Raw genomic sequence first — 26,716 nt, 5'->3', positions numbered from 1 at the left:
AGTTCATGCTTGCTTACTTAAAGTGACTTAAAGTGGCATGGAGATTCTTATTTCATCGATTTGAAAAAGCCTGAGGCTAGACATCTCAAAAGCAAAAAAGCGAGGAACAGGGAAAAAGGATTCTTTGACTCACATGTCCTTGATCATCCAATTCATTGTTGGTCAGCTTGAGTTTGTCGAAACTGACCACCTGTCTCATCCAGGTGTCTCCAGAAGCTAGAGAGTCAGGGTGTATATAAACTCTTGGGGGCACCGGGGAATCAGCATTGCCAGCCACCATCCACTTGGAGCTATGATACACATATCTGAGGGGGACAGGAAGAAAAGAGAAGTCAGAGGCAGACGCAGATGCAGAGAAGGGACAGAGGACCAGGAAACAAGTGGAGACACACAAGCAGAGAGAAGAGCAGAGAAAAAGAGAGAAGTGCAGATAACCAGGAAAATGAAGTCGAGATAGACGTGGACAACGAGGTGGTGGGGGAGGGCAGAAAGTTTTGTGGTTAATGATCAAAGCTCCAGCTCTCCCGAGGAAAGCATTCTCACAGTCTCTTTCCTTTCTTCCCCCTCTCCTTGCCATGCACCCCTGTGTGCGCACGGGCGGGCTGCACTCACATGTCTAGCCATGGAAAAGGCATTTTACTGCAACCTTTCACCTTTCAAATGCAAACCATATAATCCCTTGGCCACTTGTTCAGGATTTTGTTCCTTATTAAAAACATCTTCCATATTGTCCTATAAAAGGCAGCCATGTGCAGAGACCCTCCACTCCTCTCACTGGTTAACCATTTCCTTGCTAAGAATCTGAATTTTGAGGCATTTCTATGAAAATGGAGAGATTTTGCCTTAGTCAACCATTCCAAGAAACACCATCCAGTATTCCTAGTTACTGCTTTGTTTCGTGAACCTAATGTTAAAATTCATCGTCTTCCACTTTAGTCTCCCACAAAACCACTGGAAATGGGAGGCTGTTGGTAGTAAAAGGAGTCAGTTTTCCAGACTTTGCCAATGTCCCCTACTTTGGAAGAGCTATTTCCGTGCACTCCCCTGCTTCTCACCTCTAGAGGACCACACAGGACCTAGACCCTGGCAAACAGAAGTGCTCAGTCCCAATCACACTCCCAAGATGTTCTAAAACAGAGGGTAGCATCTTCTTTCCTGAGTCTTGCCATCCAGACCATGTCAGCCTTCCTCTGCCCTCTCCCTTTGCCATGTTAATCCTGACCTTCTTCATTCATCTCTTACCTCCAGACTCATGGATTTAGGACCAATATCTCAGATGTTAGATATTTTTTTAAATGAGCCATGTTTTGTTTATTTGATTAATATTTCATAATATCTCAAGGGATAGAATAAATCATAACTTTTTTCTGACAAGAGCTACTTATAAGCCATCCAGGAGATCTGGAGACTATGTTGGCTTTTGATGACTTTAGGGAAAAGTTATTTAAAGAACTCACTCATAACCCATATTAATGAACAATAATTCTCCCTAACTAAATGTTCTTCTTGAAATCTTACCTGATTCTCCTGTTCTCCCTCTCCATCATCTGCAGGGTGACCCATCAGAGATGTGATTAAATGCACTCCACTGGTACACTTCTCCTTCCCTTCTCCAGAATAAATCATCCCAGCTCACTTGGCATTTCACAAATCATTCAATATATTGATCACTTTCAATGTTAACTAAGTTAATTTTAGGCTTACGATTCATTTGATTTTTGTTACCCCGGGAGATATTGTATAATCTCATTCTGTTCAAAGATGCAGGAAGAATTGCAGACCAAAGTTACTACTTCCTGCCCTGTGCTCTGCCTCAGGCCATTGGCATCGCCCATTCCTTGTTCCCTGTACAGTGTGCCTTGTTAAAATGCTTCATCTAATGAGTTTAAAGCACTGTCTAGGAAAGCTGGTGATGCCACAATGCCCCATGCCAGATACCTGTATCTCTTATTGTCCACGGGCACAATGTCCATCGCTATGTAGTACTGCTGGTGTGGATCCAGGCCAGTGATTTTCACCCTCATGGCAGGAAACATCCTCCTAGGAAGGGAAATAAAGTAGTAACTTCCATAATCAGAGGGGGAGAAGAAGAAGGAGCAAAGTCTTGAAGAGCGTTTTCTTATTAGGTATTCTAAACACACCAATGTCCAAAGGCCTCTAATTCTCAAAATCAGTTAATTTATTTCCACTTTGGAAATTATCTCTACAAAATGAATTAGGGACTTATACCACTGAAATAGCATCTCTTCTTAACTTAAATTGACTTTTAATTTGATGATTCTTACAAAGGGTCCTTACCATTCCCCGATTTATCATATTTTTAGTTAATCTTCAATGTAATATAGATGCATGTGTAGATATGTGTGCATGCCTATACATAGATTTTCCACTAGCTATAATCTTCTTAAAGGTAGGTACAATAACATACACTCTTCTTATTACCCAAGGAGCTTACCATGGTTTATTGTAGGTCATCATAAAGTATTTTGGACTGATTGAGTTTATTTGAAAATGATCACTCTAAAAATAATCTCTTAAGAAGAGAAGAAAAAGGAAAGAAGATGCTACCAATCCCCAAACAAAGGGCCACCATTTTTTAGTGCATAAAAATGTAGAAACATTTCTGCAAGTTCTCAGGCTGTCAACGTGTGTGTCAGGAAGGACCCTGTGGAACAGAGACCAAATACTAAATGAATTCTGGTGGCCTCTGGGCAAAACCTTGTTTCCACCACAATGGCTTGTTAAACTTGCCAAAGCAAGTGAGGTCAGGATATAGCACTTTACAAGTTCTCTCATAATTGAAGAGAGAAGGAGAGGGAGCAAGCCCAAAAGAGGTATTGGGTTTCAACAAGTCAAGAATAAAGTTTACCATTCTTCTTTAATGTATGAAAGAAGAAAAACATCAAGTTTTTTGTATCAAGCCAGACATAAAAAGTTCTCAGTTCAAAATTTGGGTTGCCCTGGATGTGCTCTAGGGTACTTGTATACAAAACACTGCATTAAGCTTAACCATCTGGGGCTAGTTAGTCGAGCTGGGCAGAGCATAGTGCTAATGAGGTCAAGGTCATAGGCTTGATCCACATATGGCCTAATTGGCTTTGCTCCATTTCACGGCCACAGACCATACCCTGACCTCAGACAGCCATGTTGCAAATGTGTACTGGATGGTTCCATGAGAGGCTCTCTCTGCTAGTCACACACTCACTACTCATCCAGAAAGAGCAACCCCAAAAGCCACTGTCTGGCAGTTGACATGATAATGATATTTGAAGGAAGGTATAAAAGGAACTTTAATAGGGATGATGCCTAATCAATAAATAGATGCAAAGAATAATATATAGCCATTTCTCAAAAGCTTTTGTTGGTACACCATTTTAGATTTTCTCTCCAAACTCTCTCAAGTTTAATTAGAAGTCTCTATAGTTTAGTCTTATGATAAAGTAGTGAAATTTGATGGTGGGCTGCTCACAATGATTAAATCCAATCATCACTATAGGTTAGGCACTTTGATCCACGTTAATTCTTTCCAAAAATTTAAAGACATATCAATAATTCCCTTCTTAATAACAGATTTACAACTGCCCTGTTTTAAGGGCATCTTGCCAAGGATGAGGCAAAAATCCTCCCATTTACTACTCAAGTTAACAAAATGCTCCCTTCAGCCACCTACAGAGGCTGTGCTACATGAAAGAGACAGATTTCTTCTCTTGATGATTTCCAGGAAAAGGATTAGTGACAAGAATTTTTTCATATTTGGGTGATGGGAACACTTACAACCTTGACTCAAGTATGACAAAATTGATACATGTAACCAGAAACATTTTTACCCCCATAATATTTTGAAAAAAAAAAAAAGCTTACAAAGGGTTCTCTGTTTTTAAATTGAGTATCTGTTTTGCCTTAGAACAGTTACATGACCGTGAGTTGTAACAAAAACTACCTATTTCTTCCCAGTACCCAAGTTCTAAAATGTATGAATTTAGATAAGTTATTTAAATTCACCATTTATAAAAAAAGGGAAGTGACCACATAATCTCTAAGGTGCCCTCCTGCCTTAAAACTTTTTGTCAATATTTTAGCACAGAATATGAAGTGAAGTCATAACACTCTGGGGAAAAAGTAATCTTTCATGTTTCACAAAATGAGATGTGTTTGGTTGTAATTTTATGGCTAAATTTAGGCAAGTTCTTTTGTCTTTGAAACCCATTAATCCCTATAAAACCCTCTGTCCATGGTGCTGATTGTAAGATAGTGTTGGTGAGTTCCAAGATCAAGGGCTCTGTAGACTGAGTCAACAAGATTACAGTTTGGGGTGTGAGAAGAGGTAGGTAGTGATTAAGATCTTTAGAGTTTGAGAAAGGACAGATAGTCATGCATAAGTAACAAAGTAAAATTGAGTTAAAAAATGGAAAATAATATTCCATCGGAAGGAAAATGAAGCAAAAAGGAAAAAACTGACCAAAGGAATAATGAGGAATGAAGAAAATTCACAGTAGAGAACAAGCCTTCTTTGTATACTTCTGAACTATTTCAGAATTATTGGAGCAGAATTACAACCTAGGCAATCAAATACAGAAGGAATGAATGTAGTTTCTAAACCTCAACAAAGGACTTCAATATGACTAAAGAAAAATTGTGTGTCTGAGCTAGGGTATGTGTGAATGTATCCAGGTATCAGGGTGAATCTGTGAAATCAGAGGTTTGGAGAAGAAAATACTGCAGAAGAAATTACCAAACGAGTCACCAGAGGGTTGTCAAGGTGCAGCACTGAGCTGAATTCACTGAAGTTCAGGAATGAAGAAATGCCAAAGACAAGAGTGACTGGAATACACAGACACAGCAGTAATGAGGTAAGACCTCCAAAATAAAATCTGCAGTATCTTACAGAGAAAGAACAATTGTAGTATTTCTCCCCTACCAAAAATTAAAAAGAGAAAGGAAACAAGTTTTCCCTTGAATTGCTTTGTTTTCTTCCAAGGTTTAACACCTCAAAATTTATAACAGGATGACACTAAGACCCAAGCAACAAAAAAAAGAAATGGCATTGAAATGAATTCTCCTGCCATGTTTCTCCAGCTGGGGATCCCTTCAATAGTTACACCCAGTACTAAAACTTAGTGAGGAAAGTGGCTTCCAGAAGAGAACAAAAATCAACAAGATTTCTGATTCATTCAGACCTGTTTGTTTATGTAATTAATGTCTTATTATGGTGGGAAGTTTCTCTATCAGCATACAGGTTAACTGGACTCAGTCAAAATATTCTTTTACTTTATGCAGCCATATTCATACAAAAAGCTTAGAAGCAGTGAAATGGGTCTTTTGGTCCACATGATATGTGAAACTATGTAGATTGGCTTTGAACATATAAAGCCAGCATTATTGTTTTACATAATTTCAATTAAGTATTCCTACATACTGAAAAGCTTAGTCCAAATTTAATTTTATCTAAATCATTTTCATTTGGAATCCAAGGGGCAAGAGCTATAATCATTTCTTAATAGTGTACAGCTGTAAATAGTTGAGACCATAATTTTAGAACCACATAGATTTATGTGGAATTCAAGAACTGCCCATTACTACCCTTGTGCCTTAGTTAAGGTAATTAACCTCCTCTTGCCTTTGCATCCTATCCCACAAATAAGATGAGCATATCCTACTCATAGAATTCTGTGAAGCTTAAATGACATAATACACATTGAGTGTCCAGCACAGAACAGGTATCTAACTATGAAAAATTGAAATATGCCAATGAAGAAGCATGTTCACTAAAAGTGCCTATTTTAAGAGAAATTGCATTTTAAAAATGTAGTTATTCTAGATAGTTTTGCAAGAGATCCCACATAGTGCTATTAAAGTTTTGTAATAATTTCAAGTCAACGATAAAAAAACAGGACTCAGAAAAGGCACCAAAACTTACAAAAGCATCTGGTTGTTTTACATGCCTTAGAAGATGCAAGCTGTTGTTTTGCAAAGCAAATTTCTCAAAAATATTAAATCCTTTGGAAATCTGTCTTTTGACTATTGAGATACTATAAGCCTCTGGTATCAGCTGAAATACATCTATAGGTAGAAAATCTTTATGAGGGTAGAGGGCATTTCGATTTGGGTGGCCCTTGGAAGAGAACAGCAAAAACACAGTACACATAAGAGGACCACTTTACCACGATGTCCAGATGCAGAAAAGCTGGTATGAGCTGCTTTGGTTTAACTGATGCTGCCACAAATAAATGGAAGAAGGGTATGTAATGGCTCCTACTTGTGTAGATTCTTTGACTCGTTTGGCCACTCAATGGAATTGGTCCTTACCTGCCTGCTTTGGTGATGATCATTTCGGTTCCGATATCATGGAACCTCTTCCAGAGGTCAGCACATTGTAGTTCCACCTGAATGTCCTCCATGGACGACATGGCACCAGGCACAGGGCCCGCAGCCCCAGAGGCCAGGTCCGCGTGAGCAGTGAAGGAGCAGGAAGTCCGCTCAGTGAGCACCTCGGAGTCTGAACCCGTGCTCTGCTCGGAATCTGCAACACAGACAATCAGGCCTCAGGTGAGAAAGGGCTGTGCTTGTTTCTCCCCACCCCAACTCTAAAGGACGGGATGCAGTAAAGTGGGGAGGGGGTGAACGAAAGGAGACTTAACACTGGGAAGCTCCAGAGCATGGCACTTGGGGTATTTTATTATTTTTTTTATGGTTTGTTTTTGTGATTTATGACCTTCTTTCAGGTTTTGTGTTTCCAACATGACATCTGGCATTTTAGTAAGTTTTAGCAACAGCTGAAGAAAACTGGTCCACAGCAAGCAATGTAAAGGGCACGAAGTACTAATGTCCCCATGTCGGAGGGAATGAAGCCAAACTAGGGTGACACAATAAATGCCAAATTAAAGTAAACTAATAATTACAGACACTAGGAACAAATCTAGATGAGACAACTTCATTTGGAGGAGTTGGGATTCAATGCTAATAACACGGTGCTATTCAGCTGCTTACCCCTCAGCATCACAGCCCATTGACAGTTATTTTAAACACAGTGATTTTCCCTCCACTTATATGTGCAGCAACAGTGATGGAGATCTGTTTGGGATATTTAGAAGCACTTTGTCATATATTGGAGTAAATGGTTTTTCCTAAACATCCAGTCGGGCCATTTTTGAATGGGAAAGAAAAAAAAAAGTCTCTGTCGTGAGGCAAGGATATAAAGCATATGGAAAAAGTTACCCAAGAAGGCGGGTGAAACAAAGGGAATAAATGAGTTCAGGAGACACCTTGATTGGTTTCTGAAGTACAGGCGGGGGTCGGGGGGGATCCAAACAGGAAGGCGGGATTGAGAGCAACCAAATAAAAAGTTGGGGTGCTGGGCCAGATGGGCCCTTCCTGCGTCCTCTATACTGGAGAAGACAGGTGGCGGGCGGGGTGGGCAGATGGGAAAGTGGACTGAAGAAGAAAGTTGGAATCAAATTTACCCAGAAAGACTAAAAAGAATTCACCTTTAGGACCCTAATCCCAAGAATTATTCAGCCAAAGATTTTCCTAATTAAGATTGGCTAGTGTAATTTCCTCATGTCAAAAGATACCGCAAGCCAAGCCTAAGAACCAATTTCTCTAACTCATGCTTAATGTCTAGGATTCTGACTGCCTTCCCTGTCAATAAATATAAACGTGAGTAAAGGCTGGCACACCAGTGTCCTACTCTGACAAATGACTTTTCAATGCTGTCAAGGATCAGAGCTTCTGAGGCATCAGACCCTGACACCACTAAGATGGAATAAGAAGGAGAAAGAACACCACACCACTTTGCTGCCATGGTCACTTACCTGGAGTGAGTTCATACACCTGTGATCAACACAGACTGTGGTTTTTTATTTTTCTTTCTTTTTACCTACGACTTTTTTCCTCTCTCAAACCCAGGCAGCATCTCTGGCAAGAATAACCCACAGCTTTGTCAAAGCCCACAAGAAATAAAGTGCACAGAGAGAAAAGTGTCATTTCTCTCCATCCTCCTCAATTCCTCACCTATCATTTCTGAATGGAGTCCATTTCCTAGAGAACTGAACCAGCTCCTAAATAAGAGATGTTTCTGATCAAAAACTTCAGTTTACCCACAATTAATAGTCCAGTCCCTACCTTCACCCAAAAAAAAAAAAAAAATACTGTAACATTTTATAACTAGGTTTTACATGTCTAAGCACAAAATTTTATACCTTGGACTAAGCAGCAGCTATTTTTGGTCTCCTTCAAGTACAGAAAAGTAGAACTACTTATCTAAGATGAGCGCGGCTGCTGAGTGACAGATTGCCACCCTGGGCTGACTCCACACTGCACGCAGCAGCAGAGGTATCATCACACACTGAGCCAAAACAGTAACTCAAATAACCTGAGACATGGATTCCTGAATCTTATTTTGTTTCTGTGTTGTCCTCAGGGTTCCTTGCTTACCATGAATATTATGAATTTTTCAAAACTTCTCATAATTGTTTTAAAAGTAATAGCTATGTCCTACCTTTGGGAGTAAAATGCTGTGAACTCCTCACCACAGAGTGCCACAAATACGGAAACAGCTGAAAACGTACACCCTTAGTAGGGCCAAGCAGAAGTTTTTGACATATGATTTCCCCAGTGTATGTTTAGGAAAGGGGAGGGTAGAGAAAGGTATTACTGTTCTAAGCAATAAATACTTAAAGAAAGCTGAGTTGAGGTTGGGGCTCAAATGGGGACTATGCCTGGAGAATTTGGCAATAAGAGACTCTTAATTCACTATGCCATCTGGAATTGAATCGGGACTCAAAACGTAATACCAAATGGATTAACAAATAACCTGAGATGAGTAATTTAATGGCCAGGGGCCTATATCCCCCCATACAATTAGAAGGATTGAACTAAAACATTTTAGAATCTCTGCTACTTCTCTGACATGAAGAATGTATGAATCCTCTCTAATACAAATGATAACCCAGGTAACCTCAATTAGAGAAATCAAATTTAAAACTGTTTGAGTGAGACAAAGTAAATAAGGAAGAAAGAGTGGGGATTCACATTACCATAGGAATTGAAGAATTAAGTGGGTATTCTCTAAGGGTTTATAGTTCCAATCAAATCAATCAATGAGCACCTATCAGCATATGGCCCCAGATGAGGTACCATGTAGATAATTAGAAACAGAATCCCAAACTCTAAGAAGTTTCCCAGCTAGTGTTGATTAATTATGTGTTTATTGCATGCTTACTGTGTGCCCAGCACTGTGCTGGATTCTGGGAAATACCAAAGCACACAACAAGACCCCTCCTTAAAGCCTCTCCAGAGCAGTGGGGACTGCGGGCATTCACAGATAGTCAGAAACCAACACAAATCACTACCACAGTTTTCCACACCTCACACATTGTCTCAGATGTCTCACACGATCCCCAAAAAGAGGGATCTCAAAGGGCTGGGACAGTTCTGGGGAACACATCACCACTAGAAGGAAATGGGCCGGCCTGCCAAGGAATAGGCTGTACTTGCCTGTGAAGAGGATTTTCGGGAACAGTTACAACACTTATTTTCCTGGACACATTCTAAACTTCTAGCTGTTTCCTCCTTTCACAAAATAGAGCCCAGTGACTTTTACACACAAAATGGAGGCATCTGCCTACATTTACAATGACATGAAAGCAACATTTTAATTTTCCATTCTCAATTGTTTAATAGAGATATAAGAATTTGGAAATAAAATTAAAGTTATGTTTTTTATGTTTAAAAACTTCTGGAGAGTTAGGGTCACCTGTGAGGTACAGTACCCTATGATACCCTTAAAATAGTAATCTCAGAGTCAAGATCAACAGCCTAGGTATAAAGAAAATTTAATCCTATATAAAACACATTTCTAAATTATAGTTGTATAAAACATGTAGGCTATCCAGATAAAAAAGTTTAGCTATTAATTAGAACATCTAATCAAATTCTTTAAGTATAAGAAACACATAGTTATTTTATTTTATTGTTAAATCATAGCTGTGTACATTAATACTGTCATGGGGTAAAGTGTGCTGTTTTTATAAAAACACATAGTTATTTTAACCAAATTAGATCATCCATTCAAAAATATAATCAGTCCCTTTGATGATGGCACACCTCTATGTTTTCAAATATGTTTATTCTGGGCAATTTATAACTTCCTGTCTTCAAAAACTATCCAGTAGAAACTCATTTTAATGACCCAGATCCATTTTTTGACTATCAGAGTCCTCTTATGAATTGCATTTCGACAAGAGAATTTTTAATAAATCAGAAACACAAAACATTAAACATTACCAAGGCTGTTAAAGGAGAAAAATTAGAGAACCTACACTAGTGACAGTTACAAGTCACTGAAGAACATCACGGGATTCATAGGGTAAAACCAACAGAGGTATTCTCATCACAAAAAAAATCCTTAAAAAAGATATTTTAACCATCAGTTCATAGCATCACTCCCTTTCTAGCACTGACCTGTTTTATTTCCATAAAATGAATCCCATAACACTAAATACCCACAGAAAGTTGGGTTCAGCTGCAAGTAAATTCAATTCTCACTCTAGTAATAAAAATAAAATAGTTCCTTAATTTTTACTTTATACATTATCTAATATAGGCTTCTTGTTGATAAGATAGCTATAGCCTATACTTTTATATCTATTTTGTGGATTAGAAATCAAAAACCAACATGAACTAAACTAACAGGTCTTCTGCTTCCTGATCCAGGGATCAGACCTCCCCAAGATCACCCTAGGTTCAGCCCTGGCCAAAACAACTGGCAATTCTTGTAACAGCCCTCAACTATTTTAACCATCCTCACAACTAAAATGGCTTAAAACATGTTTAATCTTTGCCAAGTCACATGACTATTCTGGTCCACAATTTCCTTAATCTTTATAGCACAGCACATGCACATTTAATTAGACATGCTATAAAAGTCCCTTTTAACTTTAATGTTTAATGGATGGATTAGCAGTGCAGCTCAGAGACCACCAACTCTAACAACAGCAAACCAACCACAATAAGTTTATTTGGTTACCATACATGGAAAATGCACAAATCGCATATGTTTTTATTTGAATCAACACAATATTAAAATTAGACATATTTTACAGTCTACCAGGTGATGTGCATCTCCACTTCATGGGTAATTTTGAAGAATCATCCATTACTACAGGGAACAAAGCATATTCACTCTCATGGCTCTGCTACTCACCAGCAGTGGGACCTTTAAAAGTCTCTTTGGTTCACTGGGCCTCAAAGATCTCAAAGATGAGATTTCCTCATCTTTGCTATTAGGGGATAGGAGCCTAAGGTATGCTTCCTGCTCATAAAATTATATTTATGTCTTTTATTTTTTTTGAGACAGAGCCTCAAGCTGTCCCCCTGGGTAGAGTGCCATGGCATCACAGCTCACAGCAACCTCCAACTCCTGGGCTCAAACAAGTCTTCTGCCTCCACCTCCCAAGTAGCTGGGACCACAAGCGCCCACCACAGTGCCTGGCTATTTTTTTTGGTTGCAGCCATCATTGTTGTTTGGCGGGCCTGGGCTGGATTCGAACCTGCCACCTTAGGTGTATGTGGCTGTCACCTTAGCCACTTGAGCCACAGGCGCCGAGCCTATATTTATGTCTTTATGGTAAAACCTAATCTACTGATTCTGTTGCTAACAATATTATTGGCTGTTGACAGTGAGATGAATATGAGCTCACTAGAACTATCCCAAAGAGTTATGGTCAACATCAACTGAGCTCTCACAATTTGTCAGGCACTCTGCTAAGACCTCACACACATAACAACACTTAGTACAAAAACCCTAAGAGTTATTACCGTTGTCTCTATCTTAGATATCATTCATGCCAAAGTCCAGTTTGCATGTGTCCTAAGGATTATAGGTACACTGAGACTACATTTTATTTCACCAAACACTTCTTCTTTGAATTGGCCAGGTTATATGTTAATGGACCAAGACGGATAAAACCAGTTCCTGCTCTGAAGGAGTTCACACGCTGGTAGAAAGGGTACAGAAACTGTCAAAGAAAGCTGGCTGGGATAGGTACTCCAGCAAAGGTAGGAGCAAAGTGGTAAAGAGCTTTGAAAAGGAGGCAAGTCAGGAGCAAAGCGTTAAGGAGCTTTAAAAAGAAAGCAAGTCAATGAGAAGAGGATGGAGAAGACTTCAGAGAGACATTTGGGTACAGATGTGAAATGTAACTTCAATAGCAACAAACAACGAAATGATGGAGAATTTCAGATACTGAGAATAGCATGAGTAAGGATTTGGTATTTTTAGAGAATTATAAGCAAACTGGTATTGTCAGAGTTTAGAGTATGGAAGGGGAAAGGAGAATAAAGATGGAAATGCAGGTTCAACTTGACCAAATGACTATATGTCAAACATTTACTATGTGCTTGTCACTCTTCTAGACTCTTTGGATATTAGGAAATTTAATAAAATAAAATTCTGACCACATAAAGTTTTCTTTCTAAGAGGATCTCAGTGTCAGAAAATGGAATTTTGACTTTATTCTCTACATACTAGTTTTCTTCTACATGTGGTGATGGCAGTTCTGTCTTCCCTCCAGATCATGAATTCCACGAGGTCAGTTTAATGCTTTGCCAAGTCTCCTGTATGAGCAATATATATAGCCTGCTTCTTGAGTGGAAGATGGGAGTTCGAAGATGGTTGTAAGTTCAGATAAAAGATGCAGAACTTTCTAAGATTAGACGCATAGTAGCATTCCCGTAAGACTGGACCTCAGCTCTCATATTTTCTCCAAAGAAGCAAATAGCTTAAAACATCCAGATGATTTCAAACACTTCATCTGATTCTTTTTTTTTTCTGCCAAACACTGACACATGATCATATTGAATGGCCTCTCCTTGGTCTAGTTTGTAAGACTCAAAGTGTCTAAAATAAAGACTCTGTGGCCATCTTGGACTCCTGTTTCCAGCAGGGAGATATCAGAATATTAGAACCCAGGCAGCACTCTCTGTACCAGGCACAAATAAACTTGGGTCAGGACCCTGCAGCTGAGAGTGGTTCTGGGCTGTCACATTTTATCAGGTAGCTAAGAGAGAGCTGGTGATGAAACTCTTCATGGAGTAATTCTAAATACGGCAGAATAAGAGCACTTGGCATTGACCTGAGTACGGACTGAGCCCAAATTTGATACTCAGCCTAGAGCTTCAAGGGAATAAAGCATAACCCAGGTTGGATTAAACTAAAATTATAATGATAGTGAACACTCAAATGAGCCTGTTAGATGGCTTTAGTAATGGAATGGAGTCCCTGAGCTCCCCATGCCCTCCAAGTTCTATTTGGAAAGAGGAGGGGGAGGTAACCTGAAGCCTGCTACTCCCATGCCAATAAGCCAATTAAGGAGACTAAGAGCACACATGTCACCAGCTGCCTAAAGCACTCTCTACCTAACAACATGTACCTCTCTCAGTGATACACAGAACCATGGCAAGGACCTGAAATCATCCCTGAGATCTAAGCCTTTTTAAGAGTCTGCAAAAAAGTGGTGGAAGCAATTTTTTATATCTGTTTCTTGCTGATCAGACAAAAGCTCCATGTCATTGAAGGGTCAATCTCTAATGTTCCTGCATGCTTTGAAAGTGAAAGCAGGCAGGATATGGTGGCTCACATCTGTAATCCCAGCACTTTGGAAAGCTGAGGCAGGGGGATTGCACTGCCCAGGAATTTAAGACCAGCCTGAGAAACATAGCAAGACCCCAACTCTAAAAGAAATTTAAAATTAGTTAGATATGGTGGCACACACCTGTAGTCCCAGCTATTCCTCAGGAGAATGAAGCAGGAGAATCACTTGAGCCCACTACTTCCAACCTCCCAACCCCCTGGCCCCAAAACACACCAATGTCAGAGCACCATTGCACATTTGCCATCCTGGTCTTTTAATTTTCATGAAATGAAAAGTGGGCCTTCCTCCAAAGGTCCTGAAAGCATTTTCCTTATACCTTGCTAGAACATTCCCACTGAACACCAATAAATAAACAAATTCACATTGATGTACTAACAGGGAAGAACTAGACAGCCAATTTCTAAGCAATAGTTGTAATTTAACTATGAATTCTGGAGACAGGGACCCTAGAGGTGGAAATTTCAAACATGTAAGTAGAATAGACATTTCAGCAGAGCCAGAAACATATAATTTCCTTCAAATGATACCAAGAGACCACCAGCTACAACAACTTTAAAATCTACCTAACCTACTGTGCAAACATAAAGATTCATCCTGTTTAGTGAATACTAGAGGTACATGACTGATAACTCTGTAACAACCTCTCTAATAATCTTCTGAATTCATCCACTCAACTGATCACTTATTTGTTCAGCAAATAATTATTAATACTCTAGTCAGGACCTGGTAATGTACTAGGTGCTGTAAGGTGCACAGTATTGAATAAGGAAGTTACAAAATCCTTTAAGGAGACAGGATAGTTCCATAAATGTCTAATAAAAGGATGACAGGCGTGTGCTGAAACCAGAGATGGCACATAGAACACTGGAGCTTGGTATACAAAGACTGAGTTTTAGAGCTCACCTTTTTTCTCTCTGTCTAACCTTGAGCAAGTCTCTTAACCTCTTGAAGCTGTAGTTGTATCATTTCCAAGATGATTAGTACCTACTTTGCAAAACTTTTACGGACCACTAACAAGGTGTATATGTATGTGTATTTACATAAGTAGTTTATCACTAGAAAAATATTTGAATATATAAATGCTAATTTTCATGTACTATTATTAAGAGAAATAGCAACAAAATTCTATGGGAATTCAAGATCAGACGAGACTGATCCAGTCCAGGAGTCTTTTCTGGACCTAGTGAAGAGATGTCTGCAAGATACAAAGGCAGAGATGGGGAAGGAGAAGAAGAAGAAGAAGACTCTTCCAGGAAAAGGGAAGTTTGTCACAGAGGCATGATAGTAAAATCAACCACACATGTTTAGAGAACAGCAATCTGTGTAATCCAGACCATATCTGTGTTACTTCTCTTGTACAATAAAGTCTGAGCATTTGCCACTGTGTGCTTACATTGGCAGCACTATACAAACAACTAGATAAGGTTTTATAACTTTGCATATCAGTGTCTAACAGTTGTATTCGTGTTGATGTGTGGTGGTGTCTTGCTGAGTGGCGTTCATTATTGTCATCACATGTTTTTGTGTGCCGTCACAAGCATGCTGGAGCTTGAATTGGAGCAACAAATAAACATTTGTAAATTTCTTTTAAATTTGGCTAGAGTGGAAGTGAAATCAGGGGCATGTTAATCCAAGCTTATGGGGATAATCCTGTGAAGAAAACAGCAGTGTACAAATGAATTAAATGTTTTTCTGAGGGGAAAGAAGGCACCACTGATGAAGAGAGGTCAGGGTGGCAAATAATGAGCAGAACTGATGAAAACATTGCAAAAATTCATCAAAGTATGTATCACAACCATTGGTTGTCTATGAGAAGCATAGCAGACCAAGTAAACATTGATAGTGAAACAGGAAAATACTAACTGAAAATCTTGGTCAACAACTCATGGCTCTTGAATCAGGACAATGCACCAACTCACACAGCACTGTCTATGAGGGAATTTTTAGCCAGTAAGTAAATAATTGTACTGAAACATCCTCTCTACTCACCTGATCTTGCCACCAATGACTTTTTCTTTACCCAAGATAAAGGAAATATTGAGAGAAAGACATTTTGATGACATGCAAGACATGAAGGGTAATATGATGACAGCTCTTTACAGAAAGAGTCCCAAAAGTGCTTAGAAGGGTGGAATAAGTGCTGGCATCTGTGCGTAGCTTCCCAAGAGGAATTCTTCTAAGGTGACTGTAGTGATATTCAGCAGTGAGGTATGTAGCACTTTCTCTAGGGTGAGTTCATAACCTTAATCGTCAGATCTCATATTTTCAGCAGCTGGAAGTAGCTGACACCTATTATGTACTTAATAAAATATTACCTTCATTGAATGAATAAATGAATGAATGAAATGCTGTATGCTTCGCAAAGCAAGAGAGAAGACATTGCTGAAGGAGAGCTGGGAGGCAGGCTGGAAATGGAAGAACCATGAATGCTATTCTTCTGATCTTCTTCCAGGAAACAAATATATCTCTAGTAATGAGGTATCTTAATTGCATGCCATGTTCCCAATAAAATCTCTATTAAATCCCAGGTCATGTCCTGACATCTTAACCTGAACTATTGGAATCCTACCAGTCTTCCTTCCATGACCATGAGCTATGTTGAACCGATTGGCAAGGTCTAACCTGAAATCTTTCAGGGGCTTCAGATGAGCTCGGCAAGTTCACTCACTTTTGTGAGTATCCGTCATAGCCAGGCACCTAAAAAATATTCCAGTACTAACTCTTCTCCACATGAACCTAAAAAGAGAATGTGCTTTGGGTCAGGAAGACAAAACGGGGAAAGGATCAAGCCCTTCCACAGATGCTCAAGCTCATGATGCTCAGAGAGGCAGAGAAACCTTCCTTAGGGACCAGACTGATGCCTGCACAGACAGGTGCTGTGCTCACCAGCTCCCCCACATACCCAGTGACCTATTGTCTACAGTGAAGTGGGGTTTCCAGTGACACTGTGAGGCAAAGGGAAGATCACAGGCCTTCCTTAGAATCACACAGGTACAGATGTTTGACTGGGCACGTGACTTAACCCATCTGAGCTAATTTGCTCATCTAAAAGTGGGGATAATAGAGAGACCTTTGGCTCTCCACAAAGCCCTGACATACAGCAAGAGCATATTTAATGTTAAATCCTCCCTATTATTTGGATTTGGCACCTGTAGCTCAGTGGCTAGAGTGGCCACCACTCGCACCAAGGCTGGTAGGTTCAAACTGGGCCCGAGCCAGCTAAACAATGACAACTGTAACAAAAAAATATTTGGGTATTGTGGCAGGTGCCTATAGTCCCAGCTACTTGGGAGGCTGAACAAGAGAATCGCTTAAGTCCAAGAGTTGGAGGTTGCTGTGAGCTGTGACACCATGGCACTCTACCGAGGGTGACAAAGTGAAACTCTATCTCTTAAAAAATAAATTCCTTTGATCATTTGGAAAGAGGGTGGCCATAGAGTTGGGTTTTTCCCCAATCACTTCCCTGTCTATATCTGAGAGAAAGAAAGGTTTTGTGTCCTTTCAAATAGAGAAATGCAAATCTCAATGAAGAAAATGTAAATGTACAGTGGGAAAAGATCACATGGGAAAGAAAACACTTTAGGTTCTAGGAGAAAAACTATCAAAACTGAATGGTGTTAGGAGAAATGGCTAAAAGGCAAAGGGAAAGAGAGCAAACAGATGATCAAAATGCCAAATAAGAAAGACCGTTCTCACACGGGTCTACTGAAGAGATGCTCTCCCAGTCAGCAAGGCCCAGCACACTGACAAGGAAAGTGACCAAGTCTGGAAGAAGAGAGACAAAGGCAGAATCCCAAGAAAAGAGATGTGCTGGGCCTGCAGGAAGGGAAGGGGTCCAGGGAGCAAACATGAGCCTTGAGCTCATGAAGAAGCAGAGAGAGCAGCTAAGGCTGAAGACGCAGCACAGCAGCACTGCTCCACAGGAGGGAGGTGGGACGGACAGGACAGAGGGGGGAAGCTGCAGGGTACCCTGACTCCAGGTGGACAGCCTGGTCAAGAACACTCAGTCTCTGTAAGGACCAAGGTAAGGAAAATACACAGGGAAGGCAGAAAAGGTCTAATGCCAAAGTGAAGTTCCCAGGGAGTAGAGCAGGAGACCTGACAGGTGGTCGTCTTAACCGTATCTTACAAGTGCGTCACTGAGACTTAGACAAGGGAGTGTGCTCAGCACCACCTGCCCAGAGGTCTTAGAGAGAAGGAATTGGATCTGGATCTCTCTTACTTTAAAACATGAACTCATCCACCATCCCATACCAATTTTAGGAACCCTAAAATCAAATGTTTTGATGGTTGAAAGGAGTCCACTTTGGGAGCACAGGGCAAGCATTGAGAATGGAAGAAATACACTGGAGTAAGTCTATCAATAGTTGTCTTTACAGTCACAACTCACCCAGTGATCCCAGTTTAGGATCCTTGCAAAATTCAGAATGCCACCTTCACATTCCAAGTCCCAGACACTCCAGGAAAAGCCTATCTCCCAAGACTCTGTTGTCTTTTTCTCTTTTTTCTTACAAATCTTTTCCAAAAAGAGAATGAGTCATCGAAGGACATGAGCCCTAGGGTGGATTTTTGGCAGTGGTCAGGAAGAGGATAGGGTAAGGAATTGCCTTTACACTGCCTTCTATGAAGGCCAATTTGGGAACCCCAAAGTCAACATGTTATTCTCAACTCCATTCTTGAATACTTGAGTCATCCTGACCAGGGCACTTGATTCCACAGGTCCCTCCAGCCAACACCCTGGCTATCAGCATGTATCTGTTTTTACCCCAGGCCTACCTACCTTGAAGGGTCACAGTGACCCTTGAAGAGACAGTGTCCTTCAAGTGTGTCAGCAATTCAGAAACTGACAGCTTCTAAAATATAGCTGGTGTGTTGTTGGGTGTCCTCTGCCTTCTGAAGGAGTCGTAGTGTCACCAAGACAGCAGGATTTCCCTGCCAAAGTTCCTTCTACCCTCCTCCCCATACACGCTGCACTGTCTCTCCCCTCTCAGCATAGGAAGACTTTGAGCCCTGGGGCCATGGCATTTAAGCACTGTCAGAGTTCCCACTTCAATTCCCGTAGTGGTGCCAGTACAGCATCTGTCATGATGACCCAGCCTGAACTGTATTTAGAAGCTTTGAACATGGCACCATGTTCCAGCCCATCTCGGAGTGACAGGAGATTTCCTGAGCACCTGGGCTTGCGATTCAAGCACTCCTCCTCTCTGGGAATGGGGGCCAAGATGACTTTCCCCTGATGGTCTGTTTCCTTCTCGGGATGGTGCCCTCTGTCAGACCTCTCTTCTCGGAGAGTTGCTCTCCACCACTGTTATTACATAATACTAGTTTAAAAATCCATACTTTTCAGGGGGCGCCTGTGGCTCAAAGGAGTAGGGTACTAACCCCATATACCAGAGGTGGGGTTCAAACTTGACCCTGGCCAAAAACTGCAAAAAACAAAAACAAAATCCATACTTTTCTAACGCTTTTAATACATGGCAGGAGAAAGAGAGAATAATGGGAAAATCAATCCCAAAATGAGTTGAGCAATCTGGTGCTCAGAACCTACCAGATACTGTGGGTGAACAGAGAACACCTGTCTGTGACTCAGTTTAATAGTTTAGTGGGTCAGAGTATAATAATTCTCTCCATCTTCTTGGAAGCATCTATCTATGTTAGCCTATTAGAGTCTCCCCAGATTATAAGTTAATTCTGGTCAGTAGTTAAAAACTTAAGTCCCACTTATTTACATGTCAATGTTAATGTCTACCTAGACAGCCAGACCGATAGTCACCCAAACACTAATCAGGTGGGCTGTGAGGCATGAGAGTTCCTGCACACAGAGTGGGTCTTAGTCCCTTGGAGGATAGATCAGAGGAGGAAAAAAAGGCTTTTTCCTAACTGAATCCCAACTCTCTGCCCTGGTGTCCCTGACCAGAGTCCCATGGAGACACCCTGTCATTTAAAAGGCATCAATGTTTGGCCTCTCCCCATTCCTGGGCAAGGACCCAACACTCAGAGAATGTGCTTTTAGGATCATGGCATCTAATCCATTCAAGGATTATTCTCCCCCCTACTGCTTACATGGGTGTGTTAATCATCACCTCTCTTTGTTCTGTAATAAATTCAACCCTGGCTAATTCCAAGCTTCTATGCATCACTGGAATTTAAAGATGGCATTTGACAGGTCAGATATTTAGAGTCAATGGACCACCAACCAGTCAAAAATCTTAAGTAGTTTTGGGAACATGTGGAAGTAATTTTTTCCAAGAATTCACAAGTCTGGAGGATGAGATCTTATTGATGGCATATGAGCTGTTGTATATATTAAAGTATTACTTTATATTCCATAGTCTACATGTAATCAAAATTAATTTAACAGTGAAGGCACATTTTCTTCCTTATACCAAGTATTATACTAGTGTTACTGGATGCAAACTATACTGGAGTATACTATACAGCATCTTAAAAAAAAGACTATAAAATTATAAGTGAATATGCAATGAGTATATATTTAAAATATAAATGTTATAGGCTGGGAAATGGCATATAAACCAGACTTTTTTATGACACTAGCTATACACCTACATTTTAACTGTAATCATTTCAAATGAATTTATAAAGAAAAATGTAGTCCATAAAATATTAGTTCCCAATTTTTTTAATAAAGAAATTATTAACTCTAAAGTCAAAGGATAGGCTTTGGGGGTTCATAAGTCACCTATAGTTCTAAGTTAAATTTATGAAATCTTGTATTCTTCTGGGAAGAGGATGCATGTGATTTAAGGGGTTCTCTAAGGACTACAGGACTTTGAAAAGCCAAGGACTACACTGATTTGACAGGTTTATTTGAAGTGGGACAAATGTCCACCTTCCTAGGCTGTCTTCAGCCAAATATTTACAACAGGAAAAATATTCAAAACAAAACAACACAGGTTACTAGTAATGCATCTGAATAAAAATATATTCGTGTCCCTTAGAAAGAAGAAGGGGCTGTGTTTCTATGCATAGTAGTGAATATCAAACGGCTGAGTGAGCCCACCTCACTTTCTCTGCAGGTTCCCTTATTTCCCATTCATCTTTGTTCTAACCACACATACGTGTGTATGTACCTGGGGGAAATTACAATCCATACCAAACTGCTGGGGCAGTAGGTGGATTATACATTATTTTGAAACCAATGAAAATGGAGCTTTCCTTTTGGCTTTGCTACTTTTACCCTTTTCTCCTCTCTCGCTGTCTCCTTCCCTTATCTCTCAGAAGAGCAGTCAGTGTCACAGGAGCCCTGGACTTGCCAAACTCTCACTCCTTGGGTGCCCAAGTCATAGCAAGTTTGCTATTGTGGGGCACACGGTCTGGCCCCTCACCAGATGTCTGTGCTCCTGGATGGTGGTCCCCACACCTCAGGAGAAATCTCTGTAACTCACGTTCTCTAAGGCAGTGCCTGCATCTGGCACTGGAACTAAGAGGCAGCTCCCCAGGGAAAGCCGGACATGGTATCAGTGAGGCCTGCCAAGGCTTCCCTAAAGGCCATGGCCACCAAGCCTGCCCGCAAGAAGAACATTTTGGTGAGCTCAGTTTGTTTGCTACCAAGAACTTCCCTGCCCTCATAGCTAAATGTCTATTTTTACCACACTGTGACACTGACAACTCTCTGCTGTCATTAAAGTGAATAACACACAGAATCAACTCCGTGTTATTTGTCTTAGAGGGCAGGAGGGTGAGTCTTGGTTCTGATTTTTCCTAGAGACATGACCTTGAGAAGCCATTAACCCACCTGTGAAAGGTGGATAAAGAATCTCCCTGCTTACCCAACTCACGGAGTCACCAGCTGAGTAAAAGGATGCAGACGAAAGCCCTGAGAACTGTGGAGTGCCCTGGAAATGGGAGTTCTCAGCACTGCGCTTCTCAGCGTGTCTAAACACTGTCCTCAGTTGGTGCTTAGCAAACCCATGCTGCGCCCAGAGACAGGAAACAGAGACGCCCAGAAGCAAGGCCGCTGCAGGAGGAGCTGGATTCACTCGTCTCGCTCATCCTCGCTGCCTCCCGTTTGACTGTTTCATTTACTCTTCCTGAGCAACTTGTCTGTAAAAAGGAAATGAGAATCACCTGCTCCTCTGAGGCAAAGGTCTAGAAAACATGACCTCCCCTGCATCTCCATCCATGGCCTACGGTTCTGCGAGATGTGAGCAAGATGTGATGTGGGGACCAGCAGCCAGGTTTGCTGGACCCCATTTATTCCTTGGGTCTCTGAACCACAGCATCTTCCCCCTTCCTTAGTGGTGGCTCAGTAAAGAATCGCAGTATAATGAGAGTTTTTACTGTGCTAAGTGTGTTTCACTATATTTTGATTATTAATTAACACGTGTAGCAACATTTCACTGATCAAACAAAATAGCCCTAATGGGGGCAGGCAGATACCACCTTTATTTTTTGTTGTTTTGTTTTGTTATAAGACAGAATCTCACTTTCTTTGCTCTCAGTTGAGTGCCATGGCCTTATAGATCACAGCAACCTCAAACTCTTGGGTTCAAGTGATCCTCCTGCCTCAGCCTCCCATGTAGCTGGGACTACAGGCACCCGTCACAACCCTTGATTATTTTTAGAGATGAAGTCTCACTCTGCTCAGGCTGGTCTCAAATTCCTGAGCTCAAGCAATTCACCTGCCTCGGCCTCCCAGAATGCTAGGATGACAGGTGTGAGCCACCATGCCAGGTCGGACACCACGTTTAAATGGTCAGACTGCAGCCCACTTCAGGAGACTGCCTCTCCTACATACTCTAGATAAGGTCACTAGGCTGCAGGATCATTATTAGAGTCAAATGGTTTGAATTATCATCAGCAACAGGAGACTTTGCTTGCTCCAATGACAACATGTTTCCTGGAGCCCCGTGGGGTCCCCAGACCCACAGGGTTGGCCTTCAGCTCCCCTCGAGTGAAAGGAAAGCTAGACCAGGGAACCCCCAGGTTTTGCCCCAAGTGGCTAGGCTTCTCTCTGAGCCAACATTCCTCTCTCTTTTGTCCTCCGGGCCACAGTACAGGTCTCTGCTCAAAGCATACCTCACTTCTCCTTTGCCCTCCAGAGTCACTGTTGTGGCAAGCCTGGATATTTGAAACTTTTTGTCAACTCCACAAGGAAATGCCTAATGAAAGATGCTGCTGTCAATTCCCATTCCTCCAAATGACCTTCTGAAACAAGCTGCTTGTCGCCTCAGAGGTAGTGACCTTCCCTCCTCCACAAAGATCCTAATATGGTTTGAGTTGTGATTACACATCTGAATTCAGCTTCCACAAAACTGTGTATCCCTCAAGACAAAAGCTAATTCAGTCCTTGGAAGAAAGAAGGTAACATGTTTCTTGTTGTACTTCTAAACTACCCATGAAAGCTTCCTTCGTGTCATTATTTACAATTTCACGCTGAGCTGATGTGGTCTGTGATAAAGTATATCCTCTTAAGCCTGGAAGGCAAGTGAGTTTCAACATGTATGTCAACTCTGGCCATTTGATGGTGGCAGGTGAGAGTGTGAAGTTGAGAAGCATAAGACCCAATCCAAGCGTAGAGGGAAGGGTACCAGATGGAGTAGTGATGTCTGCCATGGTCACCGGCAGAGAGTAGCAACATGTGTGTTAAATTCCCCACTACAGTCTGTCTAAGGTTTCTACCTGAAGGCTGCCATGAATCAACTGTCACAGTATCCATCTTACCTGCTTTCAGGGAGTAGAGGCTATTGTGTCTTTGTTCATACTTTATGTTATTCTTTCCCAGTAGTCCAGGTTTTCCAGAGGCATCAGAGAGGCCACTCATCTCTCTCCTCTAGCATTAAGGTCATTGTGTTAGCAAACTTCCTCTGCTCTGACACAGTTGTGGTTTTAATGGAGAACTAATGTCTTCATCAGTATCTGTGCTATTTCACACTTCATTTCCTCCCCAACTCTTGGATGAAAACCATCTGGTCTTGGTGATTTACTTTGTGGGAGCTTCTTTCAAGTCCGTTTCCTTCTCCAGGGATGCCAGGCGAGCATTTTCAGGGCTCCAGCTGGGGAGCACCCAGCCTTGAAACACCAGTATGCGATCAAGGCATTCAAGAAAGCCAGAGGCCTTGGCAGGGACCTGGCCATGAGGTCTCTGAGCTGAGGCCCTCAAGTCTAAGGATTCAGAAGCAGCTGCTATTTTTCTGCCTCTCTGTTAGCACTGGTTCAGTGGCTCGAGATGGTCCAGATTGCCAGGACCCTGAGAACTGAGAGCAGACAGGAGGAAAACATAGATCTTTTGAACTTGTGATCCACAGTTCAGGTTGTAACCAGATCGCTCAATGAATTTTACAAAGTCTGAAGAAAAACCCAGGTCCTTAACTTCTTTTATATGACCCACAGTTGCAGCAATTATCCAACCCAGGTTCTCCAAGACATTACTGATTTCTATTCTGTGGTCCTCAAGACACACTTCCACTTAAAATAATATAATCTCCTAACAACTGGCTTGAAAAATCAACCCCTAGTATGAGTACATAATAAATACTTCACTTTTTGCTTGATAAAATTCTGGCTCCCCTGCACAACTCAGAGGCATGAACAGGGAGGGTGAAGGAAGAAGAGTCACAACTTCAACACAGCTTTCAAAGGACTGCTCTTCATGGGCAAAGTACTGCTACTTGGTAATAGTCACCCAACCTCGGGGTCTAGGCATATATGGCTTATGAAGGAGATGTTTCTCTGCTGATTTGAGATCTGTGGCTTCACTAACGTAGGCCCACCTCTGACTTGTTCTCCACTAGGAGGGGACAAAGGAAGGACTGAGAACGGAGGACCCAAGACACAAAGAGGATCTCTTTCTTCATGCATCCTTCTGGCAAAAGCACACATGATGTGGTCCCATTTTTGGCCTTAAACATAGTTTAAATGAGGACAAGAGCCATGTTAGAGCATTAAAGTATCAGCCACTAGCAGTAGAAGAAAATATAGAAGCACCTTCCCTCAGAGCAAACTCTGAATGCAAGGCCAGGCCTTCCCAGAGAAGCCTGTTTAAAAGTTGGCAACAGCCTAAGTTGTATGACCTCTGACGAGGTTTTGTTATTACTGTTTTGTTTTGTAAATGAATATCTGGTATTCATACCTTGCTAAGTATGGGCCTCTTTGTACTATTCCCAACAGGAAAGCTTTGCCCAGAATGCCAGCTAGAGATCAAAGACCATCACCAAAAAAGAAAAAGAAAAGAACAGCTTCAGTTTCTCAAAGCTTGCTGCTATAAAAGCACAATATGCTTCATATTTCTCATTGGAGGAGCAGGTGGATCAGTCTAAACATCAGCAGGTGATCTTAGTTTCTTGCTAAATGAGGCAATAAAGGTAAAAAAAAAAAAAGTGCCACATGTCACTGTGACATTCTGAGCTGACATCTTTGCCCCTCTTCCCCGAGAAAGCAATAAGCTCAATGAATATGAGCCATTTTCATACTGCACAAATGAAAACATTTAAGGACAGCTAGAATCATTACACAATTCAGAAGCCATTTAGAACAGTAAGAAAAGAACACTCCAGAAAACAAATTACTAGAAACTGCACACTCTGACTATGCCTTTAATGTCATAAGACACCTGCTTTGACAGGAAAGAAAAGATTTCTTACCCAGAGACCTAGAAATGTCCAAACTCCAACTGTCTTAAGGACAACAAAATAATGGGGAAGGAGTTTATCTACCAGTGTGGCAGACTCCTCCCTCCATTGGCTGGATATTCTAAATTCCCGGACTGTCCTACATTCAGTTTTATGGGGCTCTACACACAGGGAGCAGCCTACGTATATGCAGTTCCCCAGAATAAGCAGCAGGGACATCTCCCTTCTACGGACAAGGAATAACTTCGGCCGCCAGACTTCTCCCAGCTGGAGAAGGGCTGCTGGAGGGGTTTTGAGTAACAACAATACCGTCATTGGCTCTGAGCCTGGGCCAGGAGATCTGTGGAATCCCAGGCCCTGGTACTCCCCTCTGCTGGCAGGGTCTCCAAATAGTTCTTGAGCTGTCCTTGGCAGTCATTAACATTCACCTGCTATAAACACAAGTGCCATTTTCTGCTTTGCCTCATAGCCTTGGTTGCAACACTCCATTGTTCCTGATTCCAGGTAACAAAACCTAAAGGTCACCATTAATCAGAGCCAAAATTGCTTCTTACTCCCATCCCTGCCAATTTGCACCATACACTTCAAAGGTCACCAACTTGGTGTCAGTTCCCCTAGTCCAGGTCTTACTGCTTCTCCACACCTACAGCCCCAACAAGATTATGTCTCTTCCCTGTGCAATCTCTACTGCAAGTATAAAAGACCCTCTCCCCACAGGGTTAGAAATCTGAATATGAATCCCTACCAGTGCCTTCAGCTTGCAGGATGGTAGGGCTATGGTGGAAGATGATATACATACACTTGACCCTTCAACAACATGGGTTTGACCTGTCCAGGTCCACTTACACACAGATTTCCTTCACCTCTGCCACCCCTGAAATGGTCAGACCAGCCCCCCCTTCCTCCTCTTCAGCCTCTTCAGCTCTAAGATAGTGAGGATAACAACCTCTGTGATAATCCACTTCTACTTAATGAGCCAAAAATATATTTTCTCTTCTTACAATTTTTTAATAACATTTTCCTTTCTCTAGCTTACTTTATTGTAAGAACATGGTATATAATACCTATAACATACAAAATATATAATAATCAACTGTTTATGTCATTGTTAGGCTTCCAGTCAACTGTAAGCTATTAGTAGTTAAGTTTAGGGGACTCAAGTTATACACACAGATTTTTGACTGCTCAGGAGGCCGGCACCCCTAAACTTCATATCGTTCCAGGGTCAAATGTATACTATAGGAGTGCAACTTTCTGGAAAAAAGAAAAAGATTTTCTGTGCTTAAAACTAAACATGTCCCTTTTCTCCACATCCCCACCAGCATCTGTGATTTTGGGATTTTGTGATACAGGCTAATCTAACTGGTGTTAGATGATATCTCAGAGTGGTTTTGATTTGCATTTCTCTGATGATTAAGGATGGTGAGCATTTTTTCATATATCTATAGGCCATGTGTCTGTCTTCTTCAGAGAAGT

General features: G+C 41.2%; 1 protein-coding gene across 1 annotated transcript in view; it reads right to left on the bottom strand.

The window, feature by feature from the left end:
- The window catches only part of TBX15 (T-box 15), a 124,699-nt gene that overhangs the window by 59,906 nt on the left and 38,077 nt on the right, over window positions 1-26,716 (bottom strand). The window contains exons 2-4 of the mRNA XM_003793815.1: window positions 6,307-6,520; window positions 1,939-2,040; window positions 134-305 (exon numbers count right to left, since the gene is read on the bottom strand). Coding sequence (XP_003793863.2) covers window positions 134-305; window positions 1,939-2,040; window positions 6,307-6,520 — 488 coding nt within the window. The remainder of the gene's footprint in view (window positions 1-133; window positions 306-1,938; window positions 2,041-6,306; window positions 6,521-26,716) is intronic.

Source organism: Otolemur garnettii, unplaced genomic scaffold (assembly GCF_000181295.1).
Source record: "Otolemur garnettii isolate 467f Iridium unplaced genomic scaffold, OtoGar3 scaffold00073, whole genome shotgun sequence".
Lineage (NCBI taxonomy): Eukaryota > Metazoa > Chordata > Mammalia > Primates > Galagidae > Otolemur > Otolemur garnettii.
Note: the sequence above shows the minus strand (reverse complement) of the source record. Positions and strands in the feature narration are given on the sequence as shown.